The sequence below is a fragment of the Cannabis sativa genome, chromosome 7, assembly GCF_029168945.1.
Source record: "Cannabis sativa cultivar Pink pepper isolate KNU-18-1 chromosome 7, ASM2916894v1, whole genome shotgun sequence".
NCBI lineage: Eukaryota > Viridiplantae > Streptophyta > Magnoliopsida > Rosales > Cannabaceae > Cannabis > Cannabis sativa.
Genome location: NC_083607.1, coordinates 43,391,252 through 43,416,211, shown reverse-complemented (window position 1 = coordinate 43,416,211; position 24,960 = coordinate 43,391,252). Strand labels below are relative to the sequence as shown.

The window sequence follows — 24,960 nt, the reverse complement described above, 5'->3', positions numbered from 1 at the left end:
TCAATGTATTTTGCCCCTTAAAACACTTAGCTACCTGTAAATGGTGTTTAGTGATCTAATAATTAGTCAGTTAAACAAGAGCTCATCCATTTACTTCTATTTGCTAAGCTCGAAGGGAATCATCACTTAACTTCTATACACCAGTAGAAGCTATAGATTCCATATTTATGTTCAGCACTCCCACTCAATCATACTATCATGTTCCCAAAATATACGTATCACCCTGACCCAAAAGTAGGCTTAACTAATAAATCAAAGAACATGAATAGCACTCCTGAGTTGAGCCTAAGCATATCAGGATTTAGATTCTTTTCAATCTTAAGATCAACTACTGATATTGACTTGGAAAGATATGTATAACGGTAAGTTTGTAATATCTTAACTTAGTTGCAATATCGGTCCAGTCCAATGTATACTCCATACATTCGAAACTAGTATACTTTACTAATGTCCTGGAAAGAACATAACACTTACTCCAAGTGTAAGTACACATCATCGCTGATTATCACATTAGTGTAAATCCAATAACACTGATGAAACAGGGACCAAAACTTTTGATTCATATGATCACAATCACATTCCACTGTGTTGACGATACTGTAATTGTGAATAAACATATGATCTGGATTTAACTGATTTTGTGTGTATGAATGTAATAAACATATTAAACATATTAAACCATTAGCATGTAAAATTCATGCAAACATCAATCACTTCAAATTTCTTATATTGATAACTAATCAGATTGTAAAGAGTTTTATTTAGGGCATAAAACCCAACAGTTCTGAGTTATGAAGCATTGGAACTTCAGCCGGACTTGTCATACGAGGAACAACCAGTGCAAATACTTGATAGAAGAGAAAAAGTCTTGAGAAGCAAGACAGTGGCACTGGTGAAAGTACTGTGGAGGAACAGTAAAGTAGAAGAGGCAACCTGGGAACTCGAGACGGATATGCAGCAGAAATATCCGGAGTTGTTCAGGTAAATTTCGGGACGAAATTTCTATAAGGAGGGGGTAATTGTAATACCCGGAATTAAGAAATGGATTAGCAAAACCCTGACTAGATAATTATGAGTTAATTGAGGAATTATATTATTATATAGTTCAACATATGTGAAATTATATGAATTTAACATGTTAAGACCCCGTTGGTGAGCCAGGGGCATTTTGGTAATTATGACCCGAGAAGGGTAAATTGATGAAATTAAGTTAATTACGTGCTTAATAGAACTATATTATTATATAGTATGCCTGTGTTGTCTTTTCAGGTGTGTTCTGACAGGTTGGCGCGGTATAGTCACAACGGGGTATTTCGGGCCGAACCGGGTTCGGGCCCGAAATTAAAATTAGATTGAATTAATTGGCATTTTAATTGATATTTGATAATCTGAAATTTAATTGGGTTTGAAATTGTGTGTTAATGCCATTTTTGCCCTTGTATGTTTAAAGTGGAAGTTATATGGCCCTAAGGGCATTTTAGTCATTTGGCTTTATGAGATAAGTGTGTGAAATGGCATTTTTGACAAAAATGAAAAAGAAAATAGAATTTTCTGGTTGTAACTCTCTTGGCCGACCCCCCCTCTCTCTCTCAAACCCTTTTCTTTTTCAATTTTGATTTTTGAAGAAATTGCTTGGATTTGGCCTTGAATTGAAGCTTTGAGTTTGTAGATTTTTGAGCTTGTTCTTGGATTGAGTTTGAGGTAACTTTCTCTGGTTTTAATCTGAGATTTATTGCTGAAATTATTTGTTGAAAAGCATGAAAATATTTTGTGGTTGTGGTATTGAATTTGTGATGCATGTTCTTGGTTGGTGGGGTTGTCTTGAGCATGCTTTAAGCTTTAAATTCATATGTTTGTTTGGGTTAGGTTTGGACAGAAATTAGAGGATTTGATTAGTGTAATTTTCTGGTGTTGAGCTCTGAAATTTATTGTTTGAAGTTGGAGTTCAAGTTCTTGTTAATGGAATTTTGTTGATTTTGCTCAAGCTTTGGAGCTTTGGTTGGGTGTTGTTGATTAATGTTAGAATTGATGTTTGTTGTGATGTTTTTTAACTGTAAGAAGTTAATTTTGGGTATGGTATGATTGAGGTTCGAAGTTATGGAAAATTAACATGTTTAAGACCTTAAAAATGGAGTTTTGGGGTGTTCTAAACCCAGTCGTCGCGACGGGATTTTCGGCCGTCCCGACTGGATCTGGCAGTGAGAAATTCTGTTTTTCTCAATTTTGTTTTGGCCATAACTTTTGACTCGGGACTCCGTTTGGGACGTTCTTTATACCGTTGGAAAGCTCTTTTTGAGCTCTATGTGATTATCTGTATTTGAAATGCCATGAATTTATTTTATGAATGTGAAATCAGGGGTTAACCCTATTTGTGAAAATCCCGGATTGTGTGTGACTAGGATTACCGGCACCTGGTCAGGAGCACCCGGGGATTTGGAATCTCTACTATTGCGGGACAACAGGTAAGACAGTGATTAGCACGTAGAGTATGCGCAGTGGCGCTTATGTTGAGAATGATATGCATGAATGTTTAAGTAACCGGGATTAGGGTTATTACCCTAATAGGAACGGTCTAATAGCCTAGGGTTATTACCCTAGTGATATATGTGTATAAATGCCATGCCATGTTAATTGAAATGAGATTTAAGGATTATGTGCTCAAGGCATAATCAGGTTGGACTCGGTACTCATAACCGAGATGAACCGCTTCTAAGGCCTTAATGTATTTAGACGTGTGAGAGTAACACGTGGGTCTACGTCATTAGATTTAATTAGATGTGTGAGCGCAACACATAGGTCTACGCCACGTAGACATAAATGGGCATGATGAAATAATGATCAGGTCTGTGCTATACAGACATATGTGAATGAGCATAATATATTTGTTATGATTTATACTGTCTTGCTGGGCTTGGCTCACGGGTTCTCTACTGTGCAGGAAAGGGTAAGGCATTAGCTGATCAGCCATGAGTTTCAGGAGCAGGGCGAAGAATGTACTTGTTCATGCCACTTCAGACCAAGCGGGTTATGGGTCTAACAGTGTTGACTTTTGTATTCTGTTTTGCCGCTTAGGTCGGCTAGTAAGAAAGAACTTGTAATAATTTTGTAAATATTTTTGGGATCCCAACTATGTTTGAAAAAGTTTAAATATATTACAAGTTTATTTTCAGTCTGTTTAATATAAAAGTTTAAATTCTGCGCTGTTTTTAATTAGTAATCCCGGTTAGGGGATTAGGGTTTCATAATCATTTTGGGTAGCGTGCCTAATTATTTAGGGTGTTACACGTATTGTACCCCTAGTGATCTTTCCTGCACAAAAAACAACGTGCATGCAAGAGTCATGTTGAATTTTTATGTAATAACCTTCGGTTTCTTGAAAGAAAGGATGAAGTTGTATAAAAATTCAAGCTTAGACTTTGCTTGAAAAGACCAAAGGGAAATCTTCATGAGGAGTAGGATAAAATTCCAGCAGTCCTTCCAAGTCTGGGAAGGAGGGTAGAAGACGTATCGTACCCCTAATTATCTTTCCTGCACAAAAAACAATGTGCCTGCGAGAGCCATGTTGAATTTTTATGTAACAAGCTTTGGCTTCCAGGAAGGAGGGCTGAAGTTGTATAAAAATTCAAGCTTAGACTTTGCTTGAGAAGATCAAAGGGGAAACAACACGAGGAGTAGGATAGACTTCAAGCAGTCCTTCCAAGTGCAGGAAGGGGGGTTGAAGACGTATCGTATCCCAGTGATCTTTCTTGCACGAAAAAAAAACGTGCATGCGAGAGTCATGTGTAAATTTTTATGCATGTAACAAGCTTTGGCTTTCGAGAAGGAAGGCTGAAGTTGTATAAAAATTCAAGCTTAGACTTTGCTTGAAAAGATCAAAGGGAAAGCATCACGAAGAGTAGGATAGACTTCAAGCAGTCATTCCAAGTCCAGGAAGGAGGGTTAAAGACGTATCGTACCCCTAGTGATCTTTCTTGCACAAAAAACAACCTCCATGCGAGAGTCATGCTGAATTTTTATGAAACAAGCTTTGACTTTCGAGAAGAAAGGCTGAAGTTGTATAAAAATTCAAGATTAGACTTCGCTTGAAAAGACCACAGGGAAAGCATCAGGAGGAGTAGGATAGACTTCAAGCGTCTGGGAAGGAGGTTTGAAGATGTATCGTACCCCTAGTGATCTTTCCTACACAAAAAACAACGTGCATGCGAGAGTCATGTTGAATTTTTATACAACAAGCTTTGGCTTCTGAGAAGGAAGGCTGAAGTTGTATAAAAGTTCAAACTTAGACTTCGCTTGAAGAGATCAAAGGGAAAGCATCAAGAGGGGTAGGATAGACTTCAAGCAGTCCTTCCAAGTCCGGGAAGGAGGGTTGAAGATGTTTTGTACCCCTAGTGAACTTTCCTGCACAAAAAATAACGTGCATGCAAGAGTCATGTTGAATTTTTATGTAACAAGCTTCAACTTCCGGGAAGGAAAGCTGAAGTTATATAAAAATTCAAGCTTAGACTTCGCTTGAAAATATCAAAGGGAAAGTATCATGAGGAGTAGGATAGACTTCAAGCAGTCCTTCCAAGTCTGCGAAGGAGGGTTAAAGACCACTCCACTCTATCAAAGGCCTTGGCCATGTCAAGCTTAACCGCCATCCAACCCCTCCTCCCACAAGACTTAAGCTTTATGGAGTGAGCGACTTCCTAAGCGATAATGATGTTGTCCGAGATAAGCCGACCCCGAAGGAAAGCACTTTGGTTTGGAGAGATCAGATTGTTAAGAACAAGTTTGAGCCTATTAGCAATGGTTTTCGAGATGATTTTATAAATGATATTGCAAAGGCTAATAGGTCTGAATTCAGAGATTGAGGTGGGGTTTTTAACTTTGGGGATGAGAGTGATGAGAGTGGTGTTAAGAGGGGCAATATTCCCATCACCGTTAAGAAAGCTAAGGGCAGCAGCTAGAACATTATTCTTTAGGAGGGACCAGTTTGCTCTATAGAAATGAGAGTTGAAACCATCGAGACCGGCAGCCTTGTCCAGGGGGAGCTGAAAGAACGCTCTCTCAATTTCCTCGGTGGAAAAAGACTAAATATATTCGACCAAATTTAACCCAAAATATAATTTTTTTTTCCTCAAGCTAAAATACAGAACACCTTAATGCTCTAAGCATACAGTTTTATATTAGGGTTTTTTACAAAAATACTGAATTTTAGATAAAAGTTTATAATTTTACTCATACAATTTTTTTTACAAAAATACTATCTTTTTATAAAATAACCGTAAAATAATAAAATATAATAATTTTTTTTTGAGATGAAATATCAACTTCATTGAATAATTTAGCATTTTGAATACAAAAGATGTAAGAGTTCACCAGAATTAGAAATATCAGAAATGCTACGATCAAATTGATACCGAGAATGTCTAGCAACATAATGTGCTACTTGGTTTGCTGATCGTCTAATGAAAAATGAATTAACATTTGGGAGGGTAGATAACAAAAGTTGGCAGTCTTTGATTAAAAGGCCAAAAGTGGACCTCATTGCTTTTGGTTGCTTCGAATAGCTTGTACTGAAACAAGACTGTCCGTCTCAATTTGAACATGTTGCCAATTATTGGTCTTTACCCAACTGAGAGCTTCTTTAATCCCCATGGCTTCAATGACTTCAGCTGCATATCTTCCGCCATGGCAACTGGCCTGTGCTGGAACAAGGTGACCAAGATAGTTTCGGGCAACAATTCCGAAACCATACTTATTGTCGCTATCAAAGAGTGCTGCATTTACATTAATCTTGATTGTGTTTTCTATGGGTCTAGTCCATGACTCAGCGCCATCATCGATGCTTTCCAGACATATTAATGATAACGAAATTTTATCCTGAGCTTTATTCCAGTGATCAAGAGCTACTTGTGCAGAAGTAAGCACGTCATTAATAGAGGAGTGTTTCTTTTTCCAAACAACCTTGTTCGTAACCTTCCAGATTCAACATGGCAATAAGACAAATCATTTCAGCTTCAACTTACTTAAAGATGGTCTCCAACCAATTACTAAAAGAACTGTCAGGATAAAATATAATAATTAAAATAACAATAAAATAACTAAAAAATAAAGGTAAAATTACAATAAAAATTTAACACACTACATAATATAAAATTAATAATATTTTAAGCATACATTTGATCGGTGGTAATTTTTTTTTTTTTTTTGACAAAGTGATTAAAATCACTTATGAATTTACGACGCCCACGTCCGCTACCGGCGCTGGAACCTCCTCGAACCAGGATAGCTCATCGTCTAACCGCAGAGCATGCTTTGCCAACCATAGGCCGCTAATTTGAAATAGTGTAAACAATAAAATAACCAGCCTGAGACAAATGAAGCCGCAACAGCAGTGGATAGAATAATAAGCAAGCACAGTACACAGACCTCGAACTTCGAAATTCTCTTCTTCGTCGCCACTTTGCCACAATTTTTTCATTTCCTCCATCTCTCTCCCTTCGGCCATTTAGGGGTGGAGCGTCGTCCTCACGCGCCTCCGCCATGGATTTTGATGTCAAGTTGGTCGCTGGTATGGAGAGCTGCTTCGTGTCCTTGCCTCTCTTCCTAATCCAAACCCTCCAATCCTCCTCCTCCTCCGGTTACCTCCCGGAAGTTCTCGCTCTCGACCTACGCTCCCGTACCTCAGACGATGACCACTGGACCATAGCCTGGTCTGGCGCCACTTCGTCTTCTTCCTCAATCGAGGTCAATTTCTTTTCTTTTGTCTTTTCAAATTTGGTTTTACTATTTAATTTTGCTGTGATTGTAAAAATTTGGATTATTTTAAACGACGCAGATTGCTCAGCAGTTTGCGGATTGCATATCTCTAAGAGAGGGTACACGAGTCACAGTCCGAGCTCTGCCAAATGTGGCCAAAGCTACTTTGGTAACCATTGAACCAAATACTGAGGATGATTGGGAAGTTATGGAGCTCAACGCAGAGCTTGCAGAGGCAGCTATATTGAACCAGGTATTAACAAACTCAAAAGAACATTAGTTTTAGCATTTTATATTCAAATTGAATGTTTGAATACCAAATTTATTCATTTCATCTTTTGATTACATATTCTCTTCCTGGTGTCATCACTCACTCAATGAGCAGATAGAGCAAATTAGCAAAAAATCTTAATTTGAATAAGAAAAATACCTAATTCAAACACGACGATTTCTCAACTAACTATAAACAAATGAATTTTAGCAATAAAAAGATTCAAATAAGGTCACCTCACACAAAAAGAACTTCTGCCATCGATATTAACAAACCTCCGTCTTCAAATATTTTAAAGTATATAGACTCACACTAATTTAGTTACAATGATTGCCTTGATACGTGCATGAAGTTTAATCCAAATTGACATGATTGTCGAGAGAAACCACTGAATTTCGGTTCAGAACATTGATGAATAATAATTTTCATTCTTGGTCGTTTGAACTGGGGCTTGTTTTTAAGTGGTATTCTGATACGGTATTTTGATCCTGTCAACTATAATTTTGTCTCGTTTATTTGTAGTATCTTTATTTTTTTAAATTTATTTATATAATATGTATATTTATATTTTGAATTTCATGAATGTGTTGTCTTTCTTCAGAATATTATTGTTACTTACATAAAGCAATTCTATACAATCTCTTTCACCTTCTTCTATACATATGAAAGGATGGGGTCAACTTTTCTTCTTATTTTTCATCCAGTGATTCCATTTTTTTTTTTTTTTGAGTAGTTACTTATGTGGAAAGTTTGGGTAAAATACAGGTTAGGATAGTTCAGGAAAAGATGACGTTTCCTTTATGGTTGGGTGGCCGTACTATCATCATGTTTTGTGTGGTTTCAACTTTTCCCAAGGAAGCGGTGGGTAAGATGCTACATTTAAGTGCTTCTCATATTCAATTATCTTGTTAAATGCTACCCAGGGTACATATTAAAGTTCTTGAAACTATACAACATGCATTTTAATTTTTAATTGGAGGTTTAATTTCAGCCCAAACTTATATCATGGTATTAAGAATTTCCAAATGCCTGCCATAATAAATGAGGATGTTGTAATCCACTTTGATTCTGACATCAAATTTTATAGTGCAACTTGTGCCAGGAACAGAAGTTGCAGTTGCTCCAAAGAGACGCAGGAAAAATTTAGACTCAAGTCATGATTCTTCCTTGTTATCTTCTAATAAAGCACGTCATACTGCAATGGCTCTACTCCGTGTTCAAGATGGAAACAGGAGACTAGTTCACAAAAGTTTTGTCGAAAGCATTGAGCTTGATGTAGTCCTCACTTCAGTGGCTATGGTACATCCAGAAACAGCAAAAATGTATGAACTTGATAGTCTTCAGTCCGTAATTTTAGTGCCTCGGTTATCATCAAAGGATAGCGTAAAAGATTCTGAAAAGAATGGAATGACAGTAAAGAGCAATCTTGCTTCAAAGGATGCTAAAATTGCAATTAAACAGGAACATCGTCAAGCAGTTGTGCGCATATTGGTTTCAGATTCGGTTGCCAAAGGGCATGTGATGATCGCCCACTCTCTTCGTCTTTACTTGAGGGCTGGCCTGCATTCATGTGCGTTTGCCCTTCCTTGGTCAACAATATCATTCTTATTTAATATATTCCTTGAAACTGTTGACTAGTGTGTGACTTAAGCTTACACTGCATCAAGGATGAGTAGTATCTACATTAATCAAAACTTTCCTTGGAATAGTTCACCAGCATGCAACTTTAGTTTACAAAATTTATTATGTGAAATATTTTCTCATCGGACGATGTAAGTGTTAGGTGTTATATTTACATTTTTCAAGTTTTTGCATGTTGTTCATTAACCTTTATGCTGTATCTACTTTTTGATCTCAGTAGGAGCTATATGGCCTGCCTTCGTCATGTAATTTCCTCCTTGGTAATCATCTCGGAAAATGAGTGATTACATTTTTCTGAATGATCCTTTGATGACTTTGTATGTTCTTAGTAGTTTCTTTTATTAGACAAATGACATTGTATAGATATTTAATGACTCTTGTAATATCCATTTCCTCCACATTTTATCTAGATGATTTAGTGGCCTCCAATTAATTCCTTATCTTAATTTTTATTTTATTTTTCTAGTAAAATTTTATTTGCTATATATATAAAGTAGTCCTACATTTCCTGTTTCTTTTACTAATTTAAATTTGTTCCAACATTTGTTCTTGCAGGGGTTTATTTAAAGCGATGCAGTCAATTGCAAAAAGATATTCCCTCACTTTCACTTTCTCCTTGTCATTTTAAGGTAGAAAAAATTAAGCATTCAGAGAAGAATGATTTTGAAGTGCTTGATAACCAAAAAAACCGCAGAACAAAAAATTTGCATCTCAATACTAGTTCAGTAGCTTATATGAATGTTGTAGACTGGGCAACCCATGAGGAAGTTGTTGCTGCTCTTTCACATGAATCTCATTGCAAAGAGGATGAGAAGGGTCCTTGTAAGGATGAAAGTGCTAAGGGTCTAGAAAATCTTGTTAAAGCATGGTTCAGTGCGCAAGTTGATTCCATTTCATCGACTTCAGGAGTAAAAGTTACTTCACTAATTCTGGGAAGTGAAACATTGGTTCACTTTGAAGTGAAAGGCTACAAGTTTGGGTCACATAAAAATACTATGATGTCATCTAATGATTTTCTAGAGAACATAAATAAGCCTAGTAAACTGCCAGTTGAAATATTATATGTATTGACTATTCCTGAGGACTCCCATTTAGGCGGAAGTGCTTATGAGCTGGTTTTTGATGAAATAAATGAAGGGAACAATAATGATCTGCAAGGTGCATTGTCTAACAGGATTGGTGATCCTGTAACCTTTAAATGTGTCAGAGAGAGAATATTTGATGAAGATATAAGGACTGACATATCTTCTTTGGGTTGGATGGGGACAAGTGCTTCAGACGTTACAAATAGTAGGTTATTTATTTATTTATTTATTTTTCCGGCAAGAAATAGAAAACTATTTTCTTCATAAATGATTCTTTTTTTTTTGAATGGATAAATGATTCTTAATTCTCTCTCATTTCTAAAATCACTTTCTTCTAACTGTCTTTGGCTAACCTCTTCGTCAGCAAGGACAAAGATTAATTGTTCTGAAACTCTTTCAGCCTGTCTTAGTTGTCTTTCATTGACTTTGTTTTAGCAGAAAACACATAATCTTTTGACTACCATGAGACTGCTAAAGGGGCCAACAATAATGCTTACTCTATAACATTTTATGTATCCTAATTCATGTTGCATGCAGGCTACACATTTATAGACCATGAGTTTCTTTTGCTGTTTTGCATTGCACATCGTTCAGTGAGGTTGATACCTTATGTTAGTTAGAAGAAATGACATATATTAGAATACAACTTGCCTAGTATGTAATTATATTGCAGTTATCTATACCTGACATTTGTAAACCATATAATACTTGTGAGGATTAAAACCTTGTTTTATTTTTTCTTTCCTAATCTTTTCCAAATGTAGGAATGATGATATTGCTATCCTCTACTTCAAGCATGTGGTTCAGTTCATACAATCTTCCTCTTCCAGGACATGTTCTAATATATGGACCTTCAGTGAGTCATCTCTTAAATTTGTTTTTTCTTTAAAATTTAGAATGTCTATTATCAGTTGTTGTCATGAACAAGAATCAATTTTTTGATCTTTATTTTCTTTTTCTTTCTATTTTTTTTATTTGACAACTTATTTTTCTTTTTCTAGCTGAAAAGATATATGCTATTTACTGAAGTTATATCTTGATCTTGAGATCAAATTATGAATATGCTTCTTGAGTAAATTCCTTTTCAAGTGCGGCTTACTCTTTTTCTGTATATTATACGTAACTTCTTATGTCATTTACATGACACTACTTATTCAAACGCTGTTTTTTTTTAATTATAATAATTCATCACTTTTAACTACTAGGGGTCAGGGAAGACATTATTAGCAAAAGCTGTTGCCAAATTTCTTCAGGAACAAGAAGACTTCTTAACATACATGTACGATGTGTAATCTATTATAGTGTTATCTTCTGATTCTGTTATTTTGGGATGTTTGTGCTATTTGGTTTCTTTTTGAAGAAACATGACTAGTTTTATTAAGAATCATAAAAGCCTGACAACCAAAGGAGGTTATTTATCCACATTCCTAACCAAACTCAAACAATTGATACATCTTTTTCTACAACTTCAAATATTCTATTGTTTCTTTCTAACCATAGACCCCTAAAATGGCAAAGATGTTCCCAATACATTTAACATTGCCTTCTTGTTCATCTGCAAAAATCCTCTACAGCTGCTAGACCATCCATTTGCAGCAATATATCTTTGCAAGATGCTGGATGAACCCAATGAACTCCCATTTGTTATAATAACCTAGGCCAAACAGTACCAGCGAAAGACAAATTTAAAAATAGGTAATTAGTAGGTGCAAAACTCCTTTTTAACAACATGAAATGGAATACTTATTGTTATAATAAAAAAAAATTTAAACCTTCTTCAGTATGGCACATACTTATTGGGATACAGCTGTAAGAATAACTTGCCTTTTTGAGTTATAACCAGAGTCCAAGCTTGTTTTCGATGGACTTTCTGGAGTGAATTCCCATTCATTAACATTGATTTATAATTATTTGCAGTGTATTTGTATCTTGCTCTAAACTTGCTGTGGAGAAGGCCCAAACCATTCGTCAAACACTCTCTGGCTATATATCAGAGGCTTTAGATCATGCACCATCTCTTGTTATCCTTGATGATCTTGACTCTATTATTTCCTCTACTTCTGACTCAGAGGGATCTCAAATTTCAAGCTCTGTAACTGCACTGATAGAATTTCTGACAGATATTATGGATGAATATGGGGTATTAATCTTTCCACTAAAGTCATTTAGTTGGGATGAGAATGGCAGAGTAATGCTGATGTTTTCTAATATATTTTTAGCTTTTAAATTCTTTTGTTCTCTGATTTGTTGTTAATTAATAAAATTATATCTTTATTAAATGAACAGAGGAAAACTTTGTCAAGATAAATCCCACAGAGAGGTTTAAGTTCAGTTTAAGCCATGGTTAACTTTTCTCTGACATTCATTGCCTTGCATTATCTTTTCAATTAGCCTTCATTGTTAGGCTGTAATTAGCATTCTTTAGCTTCCATCTCTTCATCAACCAAAGTGACCAGCTATATTACAATCTCAGTGCCATAGTCCAGTAACCTTCTAACACAATTTTATTGACTTTGTGAACAGGAGAAGGGAAATATTGCTTGCGGAATTGGCCCCCTTGCCTTCATAGCTTCTGTCAAGTCTTTGGAGGGACTACCTCAGTCATTGACTTCTTCAGGTTGGTTAGTCTAGACTCTATTCTCTAGTGTCTGATCCTTGCAGAAAATCCCACATAAGTTTTGTCATTTATGTGTGTACACACACACACACATATATTATATTGTATATTCTGAATTATAGGTTTTTTTAAATGATCAGGAAGGTTTGACTATCATGTTCAAATGCCTGCTCCTGCTGCCTCAGAACGGGCAGCCATACTGAAGCATGAAATTCAGAAGCGTTGCTTGCAATGTCCTGAAAGCATCTTACAAGATGTAGCTTCGAAATGTGATGGCTATGATGCATACGATCTGGTATTTACACTCTTTGATTTTCTTATAGTACATGGTCAAAAAATCATGAATGTAAGCTACTGTTATCAGTGTGATATGTGCATTTATTTATAATTAAATGTTGCATGCTCTTTTTCTTACTAAGATGCAAAATGGTATTATCAATAAGAAACATAGCAAATAGGGAATGGGGAGTCCTACTATCCTACTGTAAGGAACAAGACTTGTCAAGTATTCCAACTTTCACAGAATGGCCTTTTTCCTTTTGGTTAATACTTTAAATTTTCGGTTTGCCTTTTAGTCTTGCTGTTTTTTTTTTTTTTTCCAAATAAAAACTATAATTTATGTTTACACCAATTTTGTTGGTTACTAAAAATGGGTTTCTTCGTTTTCCAAAGTCTTGTACCTAAAATATTTTGGTCATATACAAATTGTAGAGTAGATATTTTACACAGATATTTTCAGGTCAGTTGTTAACTTGTTTACATTTTTAAATTTCCGATTCTGAGATTTAGGTAGTGTGTATTCCATTCCTTTTTCTTTTTCTTGAGAGAAAGGTGTATCATGGTAATTGATAATCCATATTGTGTTTAAGTGCTAAGAGCCTCTCTGGTGGAGAGGGATGTAAAAGTGATATATCTTTTAATACATTTTAAAAAAATGAAGCTCCAATATTGTTGTAAGAGGTGTGCCAAATCTTGCACATTCTAAGTTGGGCCAAATTTAACACAAAATATAGCATGAGTCAAATTTGCATATAAATGTCATCTTTTTTATTTACGCATTTACTCATTTACCAATAATTAATGATTTTTATTAATTAAATTTTTTTTTGAACATTTTATCTATTTAAATAATTTTTTTATATAGTTTTAATAAAAATTTAATGACTATGTTTTCTTTGGAGTCAATTTGAACCTGTTGCATTGGAGTACAACTATAACCTTTGGGCCAAATATGACACTCAGTCATTTTTTGAGCTAAATTTGCCACAAAATCATATTATTTCAGGAAATATTGGTTGATAGAACTGTTCATGCTGCCATTGGTAGATTTCTGTCTTGCCATTCTTCTTTGGACCAATGTGAAAAGCCCACTTTACTAAGGGATGATTTTTCTCGGGCAATGCACGATTTCCTTCCAGTAGCAATGAGGGAGGTTACTAAATCTGCTCCAGAAAGTGGTCGGTCTGGGTGGGATGATGTTGGTGGTCTTCTTGAGATTCAGAAGGGTATTAAAGAGGTGTCTATTTCTTATTACTCTGTAACATCATTTGTATTTTATATTCATTTGAATTATAATCGGAATATGTTTATTTATTTTTCCTTAATATAAGATGTGGTGATATTTCTCAAATTGTGACTAACTTAAAGGTAATATCAGATGATTGAATTGCCGTCCAAGTTCCCAGACATATTTGCACATGCACCATTAAGATTACGATCAAATGTTCTTTTATATGGACCTCCGGGTTGTGGGAAGACACACATAGTTGGTGCTGCCGCTGCTGCCTGTTCACTACGATTTATATCTGTCAAAGGGCCTGAGTTGCTGAACAAGTATATTGGTGCTTCTGAGCAAGCTGTAAGAGGACGATTTATTTTATTTTCATTACTGAGACGCTTACAGTTTTTGCTACGCCCTCCAAAATCCTTTTTTTTTTTCACATAAAAGAAAACAATGGAATTAGAATGGTAACATAATATTGCTACACAATTACATACCAGCATGCTAGAAATAAAATCTGAATATTAAAGTTACCTTGAGAATTATATCTGTTCCAAGATTAAAAGTGGCAAGCAAAATAAACACTTCCTTTACAAAATATTACTTATGATTGGAACGCATATTCTGCAGCTGATACTTATATGTTGGCTTGTAGGTTCGTGACATATTCTCCAAAGCTGCTGCTGCAGCCCCATGCCTTCTATTTTTTGATGAATTTGATTCTATTGCCCCCAAAAGAGGACATGACAATACTGGAGTAACAGACCGCGTTGTTAATCAAGTTAGTGTCTCTCTCTGTTTTTTTTTTTCTTTTTTCAGTCACTTCTTTCTTGACTTGATTTGGTTCTCATTATTGTATCCCCTTGTTGCAGTTTCTTACTGAATTAGATGGTGTTGAAGTTTTGACAGGGGTATTTGTTTTTGCGGCAACAAGGTCAGTCTGTGATTGGTTTGATCGGTATATCATTTTAGATCTTGGAAGAATATCTTGTGTGTATCTTAGTGAGGAATGTGAGTGCCCATGATAATGAAAACATGACCTGCTGAATGATTAAACATAAGAAAGTAGCCAAATAAGGTGTATTGAGGTGTAAGCCTCTTATATTAAAATTCTGTCTTTTAAATCGTGTGAACTTCTAAACAGTAATACCCAAAAATTAAAGCAATTCATAGCACTAAAATGTAAGGCAAATTCATGTATATATATTTATATATATATAACACCCTTCAATTAAATGTTTGCCCTTCAAAATAATGTGGTATTTTCTAATTACTTGAAACTATTATTATGCGCAATAATTAGAAAATACACTTTTGCGTAAGAAACTGTAGATTTTTGAATAATGGCTTGAATTATTTTATTCACCAAAGAATTACATATAAATAGATAGATTACAAAGCTATACAAATAACTTAGGTCAACTAATCTCCTAAAAATCAGGGATATTAAAGAATAAGATAATTCTAATTCCTAAATAATTGATACACAATTAATATTAAATATTTACATAATTCTACACTCCCCCTCAAGTTGGGTAATGTATATCAAACATTCCCAACTTGCACACTAATTCATCAAAGACAGTTCTGGGAAGGGCTTTGGTAAGAACATCGGCTGTTTGCAGTCTTGATGGAGTATAGATAGTTTGAATTGTGGCATTTTCAATCTTCTCAGTGATGAAATGTCTATCTATCTCAATATGTTTTGTCCTGTCATGATGAACAGGATTTTTAGCGATACTAATAGCAGCCTGACTATCGCAAAGCATTTTAATGGACTCTCCTGCAAATAGTCGTAGTTCACTCAGTAATCGTTTTAGCCAAATCCCTTCACAAACACCTAGAGCAAGAGCTCTAAATTCTGCTTCAGCTGAACTTCTTGAAACCACTGATTGTTTCTTACTTCTCCAAGTCACTAGATTACCCCAAACATAAGAACAATATCCTGAAGTACTCCTCCTATCTGTTACGTCTCCCCGCCCCGTCTGCATCAGTGTAGACTTTGATCTCTCTGCTATCACTTTTCTTAAATAGAAGACCTTTCCCAGGATTCATCTTGAGGTATCTTAAAATTCTAGTAACAGCTTCCATGTGTTCTTCAGTAGGATTGTTCATGTATTGGCTGACAACACTAACTGAAAAACCAATGTCAGGTCTGGTATGAGATAGGTAGATGAGGCGTCCAACTAACCTTTGATATCTCCCCCTATCTACTGATGTCATGTCCTTTCCTAAACCCATCTTCTTGTTGGAATCCATTGGAGTTGGGGCAGGTTTGCATCCAAGCATTCCTGTTTCCTTCAATAAGTCTAGAACATACTTACGTTGAGAAACAAATATGCCATGTCTTGATCGAGCAATTTCCATGCCAAGAAAATATCTAAGATAACCAAGATCTTTAATCTCGAACTCCTTAGATAAGAACTCTTTCAATCTCTCCATTTCCTCCTTGTAGTCACCTGTAAGTATTATGTCATCTACATAGACAATTAGGATAGCTATCCTTTTATCTGACGAGAACTTAACAAACAAGGTGTGATCTGCTTGACACTGAGTATACCCATTCTGTATGATTGCTTTAGTGAATCTACCAAACCATGCCCGTGGAGATTGTTTGAGACCGTACAAAGATTTCTTGAGTTTGCACACTTTGTTCTGATTTGAGGAGTTCTCAAAGCCTGGTGGAATGTCCATATAAACTTCTTCTTCAAGGTCGCCGTTTAGGAAAGCATTTTTCACATCAAGTTGATGGAGGGGCCAATCTTTATTTGCAGCAAGGGATAATAGAACACGTACAGTGTTAAGCTTGGCAACAGGCGCAAACGTTTCTTGATAATCGATTCCGTAAGTCTGAGTGAAGCCTTTAGCAACAAGGCGAGCTTTAAACCTCTCAACGCTCCCATCTGCTTTATATTTAACGGTGAAGACCCATTTGCAACCCACAGATCTCTTCCCAGGTGGTAGAATCGTGATTGTCCACGTATTATTTTTCATCAAAGCACTAATCTCATTTTCTACTGCTTCTTTCCATCGAGGATCTGTCAGAGCCTCTTGAATTGTTTGAGGAATCAGTATGTTATCAATAATAGAGACAAATGCCTGATAGGATGGTGATAATGCTTTGTAAGATACAAAATTACCAATAGGATGCTTTGTACATGCGCGAACTCCCTTTCTCAATGCAATTGGCAAATCTAAATCATCATTTATTTGCACAACCTTATCATGGTTAGAATTACTTAAACCTGAATGAGTTTCTGGGGAATGAGGATCCGGTTCCGATGCATGGTGGTCCTCCAGATGTGTTGTGTGCTCTATATCTTTACCAGATTTTTTCCTTCTCGTATAGACACGAATTTCTGGTTTTTGACAAGGTGCAAGAGCAATGGGTGGATTTGGACAATGTTCAATGATTTGGGAACCCATGAGTTTAGAGGAGGATGAGACTTGACTTTCTATGACTTGAGAGTCGGAAGAATTCTCATGGTGAACACTAGGAGATGAAGTATTATTAATACTTGGAATAGTGTCCCAAAGATGAGATTCACCTGCATTCTCCCCCTGAATCTCAGATTTGTAGTAAGCATGATTTTCAAAAAAGGTGACATCCATAGTGTTATACATTTTCCGAGTTATAGGAGAATAACATTTATAACCTTTTTGATGAGAGGAATAACCAAGAAAAATGCATTTGATAGATTTAGGGTCTAGCTTACTACGATTTTGAGAATGAAGATGAACGAAGGCGGTGCAGCCAAAGATCTTAGGATCAAGAAGACTAATGAATTTTGTATGAGGGAATTCTTTCAAAACCGTGTGACATGGAGTTTGAAAGTTGAGTACTCGAGATGGCATTCTGTTGATTAGATAGGTGGCTGTAAGAACGGCTTCACCCCAGAAATGTTTGGGGACTTGAGTAGAAAACATGAGAGAACGAGCAACTTCTAAAATATGTCTATTTTTCCGTTCAGCAACCCCATTTTGTTGGGGAGTATCAACACATGAGCTTAAGTGTAGAATGCCTTGTTGTGTGAGATAAGGATCGAGAATAGATTTGAAGAAATCTTTGGCATTGTCAGTCTTAAGGATTTGAATTTTAGTAAGAAACTGAGTTTGAATCATAGAATGAAAGTTTTTAAAAATTTCACTTACTTCTGATTTTGATTTCATGAGAAACACCCAAGTTAATCTAGTATGATCATCGATAAAAGATACAAACCATCTATGTCCAGTTATATTGTTTACGCGCGAGGGACCCCACACATCACTATGGATCAATGAAAAAGGTTTGGAAGATTTATATGGTATTCTAGAATAGGTACTTCGAGTGTGTTTTGCAAATTGACAAATTTCACAACAAAAAAGTTTCGGATTTTTATTAGTAAATAAAGTTGGAAACATTTTTGACAAATATAGAAAATTTGGATGACCAAGACGATAGTGCCACAACATAATATCACTATCTTTATTTGAAATAGATTGATTATTTAAAGAAAACAAACTGAATTTCGGAGTTATCCTAACGGAAGGAGTGTAATCTTGTAGGATGTAGAGCCCAGAACACATCTTAGCACTGCCAATCATCTTCCCCGAATCCAATTCCTGAAACACACACAAATTTGAGTAAAACTTAGTCACACAATTTAGGTCACGAGTAAATTTACTAATTGATAGTAAATTACAATCCAGTTTAGGCACATAGAGAACAGAAGTGAGAGTTAGATTCTTATTTATGTTGACTGAACCCAAACCCTCAACCTTAGAGAACGTGCCATCTGCAATTTTCACTGTATGATGCTCTAGACTTGTGTGAAATTCAGACAAAATATTTGCATCTCCTGTCATATGATCTGATGCCCCCGAATCAAGAATCCAAGGGTTAGTAGTTCTTTTATTGACAATAAAAGCTACTGAAAGGTTACCTTGCATGGCCAAATGTCCTGTACCAGGTGTAGTATCAGGCTTTGCAGCGATGTGTGACTGACTTAGGAGTTTCTGAAGTGCCTCTAACTGCGCCTTAGTGAACGGTGATGAATCAGATGTGTCCCCATTTCCTACAACAGCAGCAGTATTTAGAGTGGCAGCGACGTTCCCGTGACTCTCTTTGTCTTTCCATGATTTTGGCTTCCAATCGGCAGGCTTTCCATGAAGTTTCCAGCAAGTATCTCTGAAATGCCCGGGTTTACGACAGTGGTCACACCATGGTCGACCCTTCTGCTGTCCTCTTGCAGCAAGAGCAGAGGATTCTTGAGTAGGAGGAAGAGAAGCCCCCATCATGACCTTCTTTCTGCTTTCTTCATGTCGAACCTCTGAGAATGCTTCTTTGACAGTTGGAAGTGGCTTGATACTCATGATTCTACTCCTGACAGCATCAAGTTCCTTGTTGAGACCATGAAGAAATTTGAAAGTTCTCCTTTTCTCTACAATACTCCTGTATAGAGCAGTATCATCTGCACACTTCCAAGAATAAGTTTCAAACAAATCTAATTGATGCCAAAAACGAGTAAGAGTGTTAAAATATTGTGTGACTGTAGTATCTTCTTGGCGAAGATCATAAAGAGCAGCTTCAATCTCAAATAATTCTGATGTATTATCAGAACTAGAATAAGAATCTTTGACAGCATCCCAAAGTTCCTTGGCTGTCGAATATAAGAGAAAATTTTCTCCTATATCATTATTCATTGAACTAACAAGCCAAGATTTGATCATGTGGTTATCTGTTTTCCAATTTTTATACTTTGGATCGTCTGGTTTTGGAGTCTCAATCTCCCCTGTGAGATATTCTTCCTTCCCCTTTCCACCGATATACATCATTACTGACTGTGACCATTGAAGATAATTATGGCCATTGAACTTGTGGCTGGTGACCAGAGAAACAGCATCATTGTGAGATGAAGAACCTGTTGATGCATGTGGATTAGAGAGGGTTGATGGATAGGAGGATGCATCTGAGTTTAGGCTGTCTTTTCCAGTAGCCATGAAGAATGTGATGTGTTGAAAAGATGAGAAGGGCTGGTGCGAATTTAGGGGCTGGTGCGATTTTAGGCTGGTTAAAAAATAATGCGACTGAGATGGGACTGGTGCGACTGAGATGGGACTGGTGCGATTAGGGCAGAGAAGAAAAGAAAAAAAAAAAATCGATTAGGGCATAGAAATTTTTAACCGGCTCTGATACCATGTAGATTTTTGAATAATGGCTTGAATTATTTTATTCACCAAAGAATTACATATAAATAGATAGATTACAAAGCTATACAAATAACTTAGGTCAACTAATCTCCTAAAAATCAGGGATATTAAAGAATAAGATAATTCTAATTCCTAAATAATTGATACACAATTAATATTAAATATTTACATAATTCTACAGAAACCATTCACTGATGTTGTAAAACTTGAAAAGAGTTTCCTTTTTTTTGTAAGTCTTATATTGTAAAGGGTGACTCATTGTGTCGTTTTTATTTTGTTTACCACGGTTTTCTTCCGCCACAAGTGAGGGCATTAAAACTGTAACGGGGGAGGTTGGTCTAAGACAAGCGACCTTTTTCTCTTTTCAAAAAAAGATAATACACTTGCTATGCTAAACTTAATAGTGTAATTGCTATTAAGCTAGTTTTGTAGAGCACAGCACCTCAAACAAGCCCAAAATAACAATACTATATGATGCATTAGCCTTGAGGCGCCAAGGGATGCCTCCAACAGGGAAGCATAAGTCTTTCTTTTCCCTAAGGCGTAAAAAGGCAATTTTTTTTTTTTTTTAGAAAAAAAAAGCCTTATGAAAGGCTTTTTAAACATTGAGTTATTTAACGATGCTCTAGTAAGTAGATTCTTTTGTGAGATGCTGTGCTGCGTATTTTTTTCATCTCATCATTATGTGGTACATTATCTAAAGTGTGATCACTTCCTGGTACTTATGTTAACTAACAGATATTAAATCTTGTACAGTATCTTGTAGTCTGAATATACTTATTTCATTTTTTTGTACGTGTACATTGTTCATAGAGGTCATCTACTTTTCATGCCATCACATAAATTATATAAATTATCTGATGTGTCTGACCTCTTTTTTCTTTTTCTTTTCTTGTCAAGCAGTAGACCAGATTTACTTGATGCTGCACTTTTAAGACCTGGTAGGCTAGATCGCCTTCTTTTCTGTGATTTTCCATCTCAAGGTGAAAGGCTGGAGATTCTAAGTGTTCTCTCTAGAAAGGTTAGTACGATTATTTTCAATAAATGTATCTTTAATTTTTTTTGAACAATGGCCTCGATGAATGTATCTTTATTAGTTAGTTCTCTATGTCAAAATGACTTAAAAAAAGAGGTAAAAGACTAAACTCTGGTGCAAGGAGTGAAGCTTCTATTTCCGTTATTTGTTTGCCTGTCATAATGGCTCTATTTTTAAAATTGATGCAGCTACCACTCTCCAGTGATGTTGATTTAGATGCCATAGCTCATATGACTGAAGGTTTTAGTGGAGCTGACCTTCAAGCATTGCTCTCAGATGCACAGCTTGAAGCGGTTCATGACCTTCTGGGTGGTGAAAGCATGCATGAACCAGGGGAAAAGCCAGTAATTACTGACGCTCTCTTAAAATCCACTGCCTCCAGGGCAAGACCATCTGTTTCGGAAGCAGAAAAGCAACGCCTCTTCGGAATTTACAGCCAGTTTTTGGATTCCAAGAGATCTCTTGCTGCACAGGTTCTCTCCGGCAAACACATCTTCACACCTCATCTACACAATATGCTCGTGTTTGTTTTTGTTTTTGTTTTTGTTCTGTAGCTTATGATAATGTCTCTGTTTTGCAGTCGAGAAATGCAAAAGGCAAGAGAGCAACATTAGCGTAACTGACACTTTTGGTGAAATAAGGTATCTCATATTTTACTTTGTCAAATGCTATGGAATTTTCGGGCCACTTATTGGCTATATTTCAGACTCTGGGGTGGCATGTACAAAATTCAAAAATATCTGAAAGGAAGCGCAAAATAGATAACGGCATACAGATACAGATACAGATATATACAGGACTAACAGTCTACCACAAATAAGTATGCATTATGCTTTTCCAATCTTTGATGTACGTGTATATAACTCGAGCCACTTTAAAAGGATATTACTGCAGTTTCATCTACTAAATTTTGTCAAGGGATCAGAAAACATCCAAAAGTTAGGAGGCTGCTTCATGGCTATAATGTTGAAAACTTGCACAAGTTGAGAGGTTACATGTGTCTAATGCCTGAAAGTTCTCTAACACAGCAATAAAAGCTGAAGGTTTGATTAATTCAATCATTCCTTTTACAGTTTTAGTGAAATTTTTTTACAATGGTAGATATCATGTTCCACTATTACAGTTACAGTACATGATAATCTTGTTTGGCTATAACCTATTTTTTAGTTTTTAGAATTAAAAAAAATCCTTGTAGAGGTGTTTGGATAAAAAATGAAAAGTTCTTTTGTAAGAAGGTAGGATTTGTAGCTTCTCCCAATAAGACTTTTGAGAAGATATTTTTAAAATTAAAATAATTTACAGAATTCTTAATTTACTCACAATATATATATATATATATATATATATATCTATATATATATGGGTGCACTCTTAAGGGGTATTTTACCATGAAGGTAATATTAAAAAAATTTGAGTTTTTATACTTAATTTTTCTATTTAATTAGAAAAATCTCTCATTTTTTCATTATATGGGCTGAGGTTGTTTCATCGGTTAAAAAAAATAATAATAAAAAAAAATTGGTGAAAAAATGATAAAAAAATATTGAGTTTTATTTAAATGTTTTTCATATAAATTTATTTTTAATATAGTGTAAAAAGATGTATTTTTTTGATATTTTCTTTAATTAAGTAGCTAATTTAAGCGTAGAAATTTAAATTTCTCTTTTAATATTCGCCATTGGATCAAAATTTAATGGCTTAATATTTTTTAAATTAATATTTATAGTTAAATTTATTTAGTATTCATTAATGGGTAATACCTATTAAGAAGGATTCTATATATATATATATATATATATTAATGATATCTACATTTTAAAGGAAAATTTACAAGTTTACATACATTTTATTAACTTATTATAATATATGTGCAAAAAAAAATTATTTACAATTTATTATACATTTTGTTAACCATTAAAAACATATTCTTAACTTTATATACAATATATATCTTTATATATTAAAAGTGCTTATCTAACCATATTTCTTGGTTTAACAAATTTTATTTTTTTCTGTTAAATTTAACATTAAACAAAAACTTTCAAAATTTTTAAAATAATAAATATATAAAATACTGGCCAAGTGGTTGAACTAAATTCCTATTTTTCTAAATAGTTTTGAATAGAAATATTTTAAAAAATTAATCTAACTAAAATTTTAAAAATCATGGTAGAATGCGATTACATTTTTATTTTCTCTTAAAACATTTATTGCGATTTCACTTGCATGAGAATATATATACAAGTGTTGGGGATATGGAGCAACAAATATTCTTTCAATACTACAACCAACATAGAGTGCCACCAAACAATCTATTTTTCTGTGGTAAGGAAATATCTAAGGTATTCATGTCATTTGTTCAACCTAGAAGCTAAAAATGTTATTGAAGGAATCATTGTAATCATGATTTGATGGATGATAAAATGTGCTTTACAGTGAAACATTAAACTATTAGTGCTTAATAGTCACAAACTTTTCAACTCGTGGCTTTATTTCTTCCATCTTTATTTTTTTTTCATAATATTTTTATTGTTTAGTAATTTTAAATTTTTCCGTTGTATTTTTTTTATATTGTGGGTGGATAACTTTCATTAATTAATTAATTATGAATTTATTACTGTTTAATATTTTTTTGTTAGATGATGAGCTATCCAAGTTCAAGAATGTTCATATGCTGTTTGCGAATGTTTACATTATAAGTTCATAAATGATTCTAATCACTACGTAAAAAAAATTAATCTCAAAAATCTCTCCTTCAAATTAATATGGAACTTTTTTAATAATTATGTCTGTACTTATACTAAAATAATTGTTTTTTTTTAAAGTGGTAGGATTTTTTTTTTTTGGAATGAAAGAATTCTTTTTTCTTTATTTTTTTTCTTCCTTAATTTTTTGGTAAAACTTTGTAAGCATGCACATTTTCTTTGAACAGACGGATTTATTCAAAATAAAAAAGAATACAAATATACATGCACATCTACAACATAATAGGTGCTATAACTTCCTCAAACATCACACTCAAAGAGCTAGGGCTTTAACTTGTATCATTGAATACTACACGCCAACTCATTACCATATTAAGAATGATCCCCACAACATTTTCAAAACAAAATAAGATAAAAAAAAAAATTAATCCTCAAGCGATGATATTAAAACCTAATAAAAAAAAATCTCAATAGTAAGAATACAACAACTCTCAAATAAATAATATTTAAAATGTAAAAGTTGGCCCTGTAAAAGTTGGCCCTCCTCAAAATTGACCGACAGAATAACAATACAAAAAACTCTTAGCACACAATTTAATGAAAAAAAAATAGCTAATGTACGTAAATAAATATGGTAAAACAATCTATATTATAATTTGAAGACTTGAAACACGTCAGATCTAAAAAATCATTTGTAGAAGGCAAGAGTACAAAATAAAATACTTTTTGTACTCATTGAGCATATCACAAATCTACCTTCAATAATTAGAGCAAACAAAAAAAAAAAAAATAGCACAAAAGCCATAAAAGCATGAAAACCATTAAAAAAAATAAGTGCAAAAAGCCAGTCATCAAACTTAAAATTATTTTAAAATGTTTTATTATACCTTAAAAATTAAATTGAATTTTAAATTATAAAATAAAATTAAAAAAAAAAACCATACAAGGCACAACTAACTAGCCAATTGAAATATGGTACAAAAACTTTAATTGGCTCCAAAAACCACCCAATTCTAAATAGATGTATTCACACCTAATTTTTTCTTTAATTTACTTCATTCATTTTCAATAGAAAAATGATAAAAGTCACACCTAGTGGTGAAGGATCGCCACATAATTTAATTTAATAATAGTTTTTTTGATGCAAATTTAATTTAATAATAGTTAATCA

The 24,960-nt window shown here is 34.5% G+C and overlaps 1 protein-coding gene and 1 long non-coding RNA gene across 5 annotated transcripts; both read left to right on the top strand.

The window, feature by feature from the left end:
* Positions 1 to 681: 681 nt before the first annotated feature.
* On the top strand, positions 682 to 3,172 carry LOC133029217 (uncharacterized). Its single transcript, XR_009683371.1, has 3 exons — positions 682 to 1,701; positions 2,400 to 2,462; positions 2,939 to 3,172. It is a non-coding gene; the product is annotated as an uncharacterized LOC133029217 (long non-coding RNA).
* A 3,185-nt stretch (positions 3,173 to 6,357) lies between these two features.
* Positions 6,358 to 22,406, top strand: LOC115697235 (peroxisomal ATPase PEX1). Of its 4 annotated transcripts, XM_030624159.2 has the most exons (18): positions 6,359 to 6,732; positions 6,824 to 6,997; positions 7,781 to 7,880; positions 8,103 to 8,585; positions 9,212 to 9,946; positions 10,506 to 10,597; positions 10,947 to 11,020; positions 11,659 to 11,881; positions 12,265 to 12,358; positions 12,499 to 12,653; positions 13,644 to 13,874; positions 14,016 to 14,216; positions 14,515 to 14,640; positions 14,732 to 14,793; positions 20,952 to 21,069; positions 21,273 to 21,557; positions 21,665 to 21,725; positions 21,791 to 22,406. In XM_030624159.2, the coding sequence occupies exons 1-17, from the start codon at positions 6,529 to 6,531 to the stop codon at positions 21,701 to 21,703; spliced, it is 3,396 nt and encodes a 1,131-aa protein (XP_030480019.1). In that variant the 5' UTR covers positions 6,359 to 6,528; the 3' UTR covers positions 21,704 to 21,725; positions 21,791 to 22,406. The 4 variants fall into 4 exon arrangements, with proteins under 4 accessions (XP_060974860.1, XP_030480019.1, XP_030480018.1 ...); XM_030624158.2 differs by having other exon boundaries at positions 21,665 to 22,406; XM_030624160.2 differs by lacking the exon at positions 6,359 to 6,732 and having other exon boundaries at positions 6,857 to 6,997; positions 7,781 to 7,876; positions 21,665 to 22,406.
* The last annotated feature ends 2,554 nt before the right edge of the window (positions 22,407 to 24,960 follow it).

Coding starts and splice junctions, on each gene's coding strand:
- LOC115697235 (XM_030624159.2), top strand. CDS start 6,529: ATGGATTTTGATGTCAAGTTGGTCGCTGGTATGGAGAGCTGCTTCGTG. Junction 11,882..12,264: donor ATATTATGGATGAATATGGG/GTATTAATCTTT, acceptor CTTTGTGAACAG/GAGAAGGGAAATATTGCTTG. Junction 14,641..14,731: donor CAGACCGCGTTGTTAATCAA/GTTAGTGTCTCT, acceptor CCCTTGTTGCAG/TTTCTTACTGAATTAGATGG.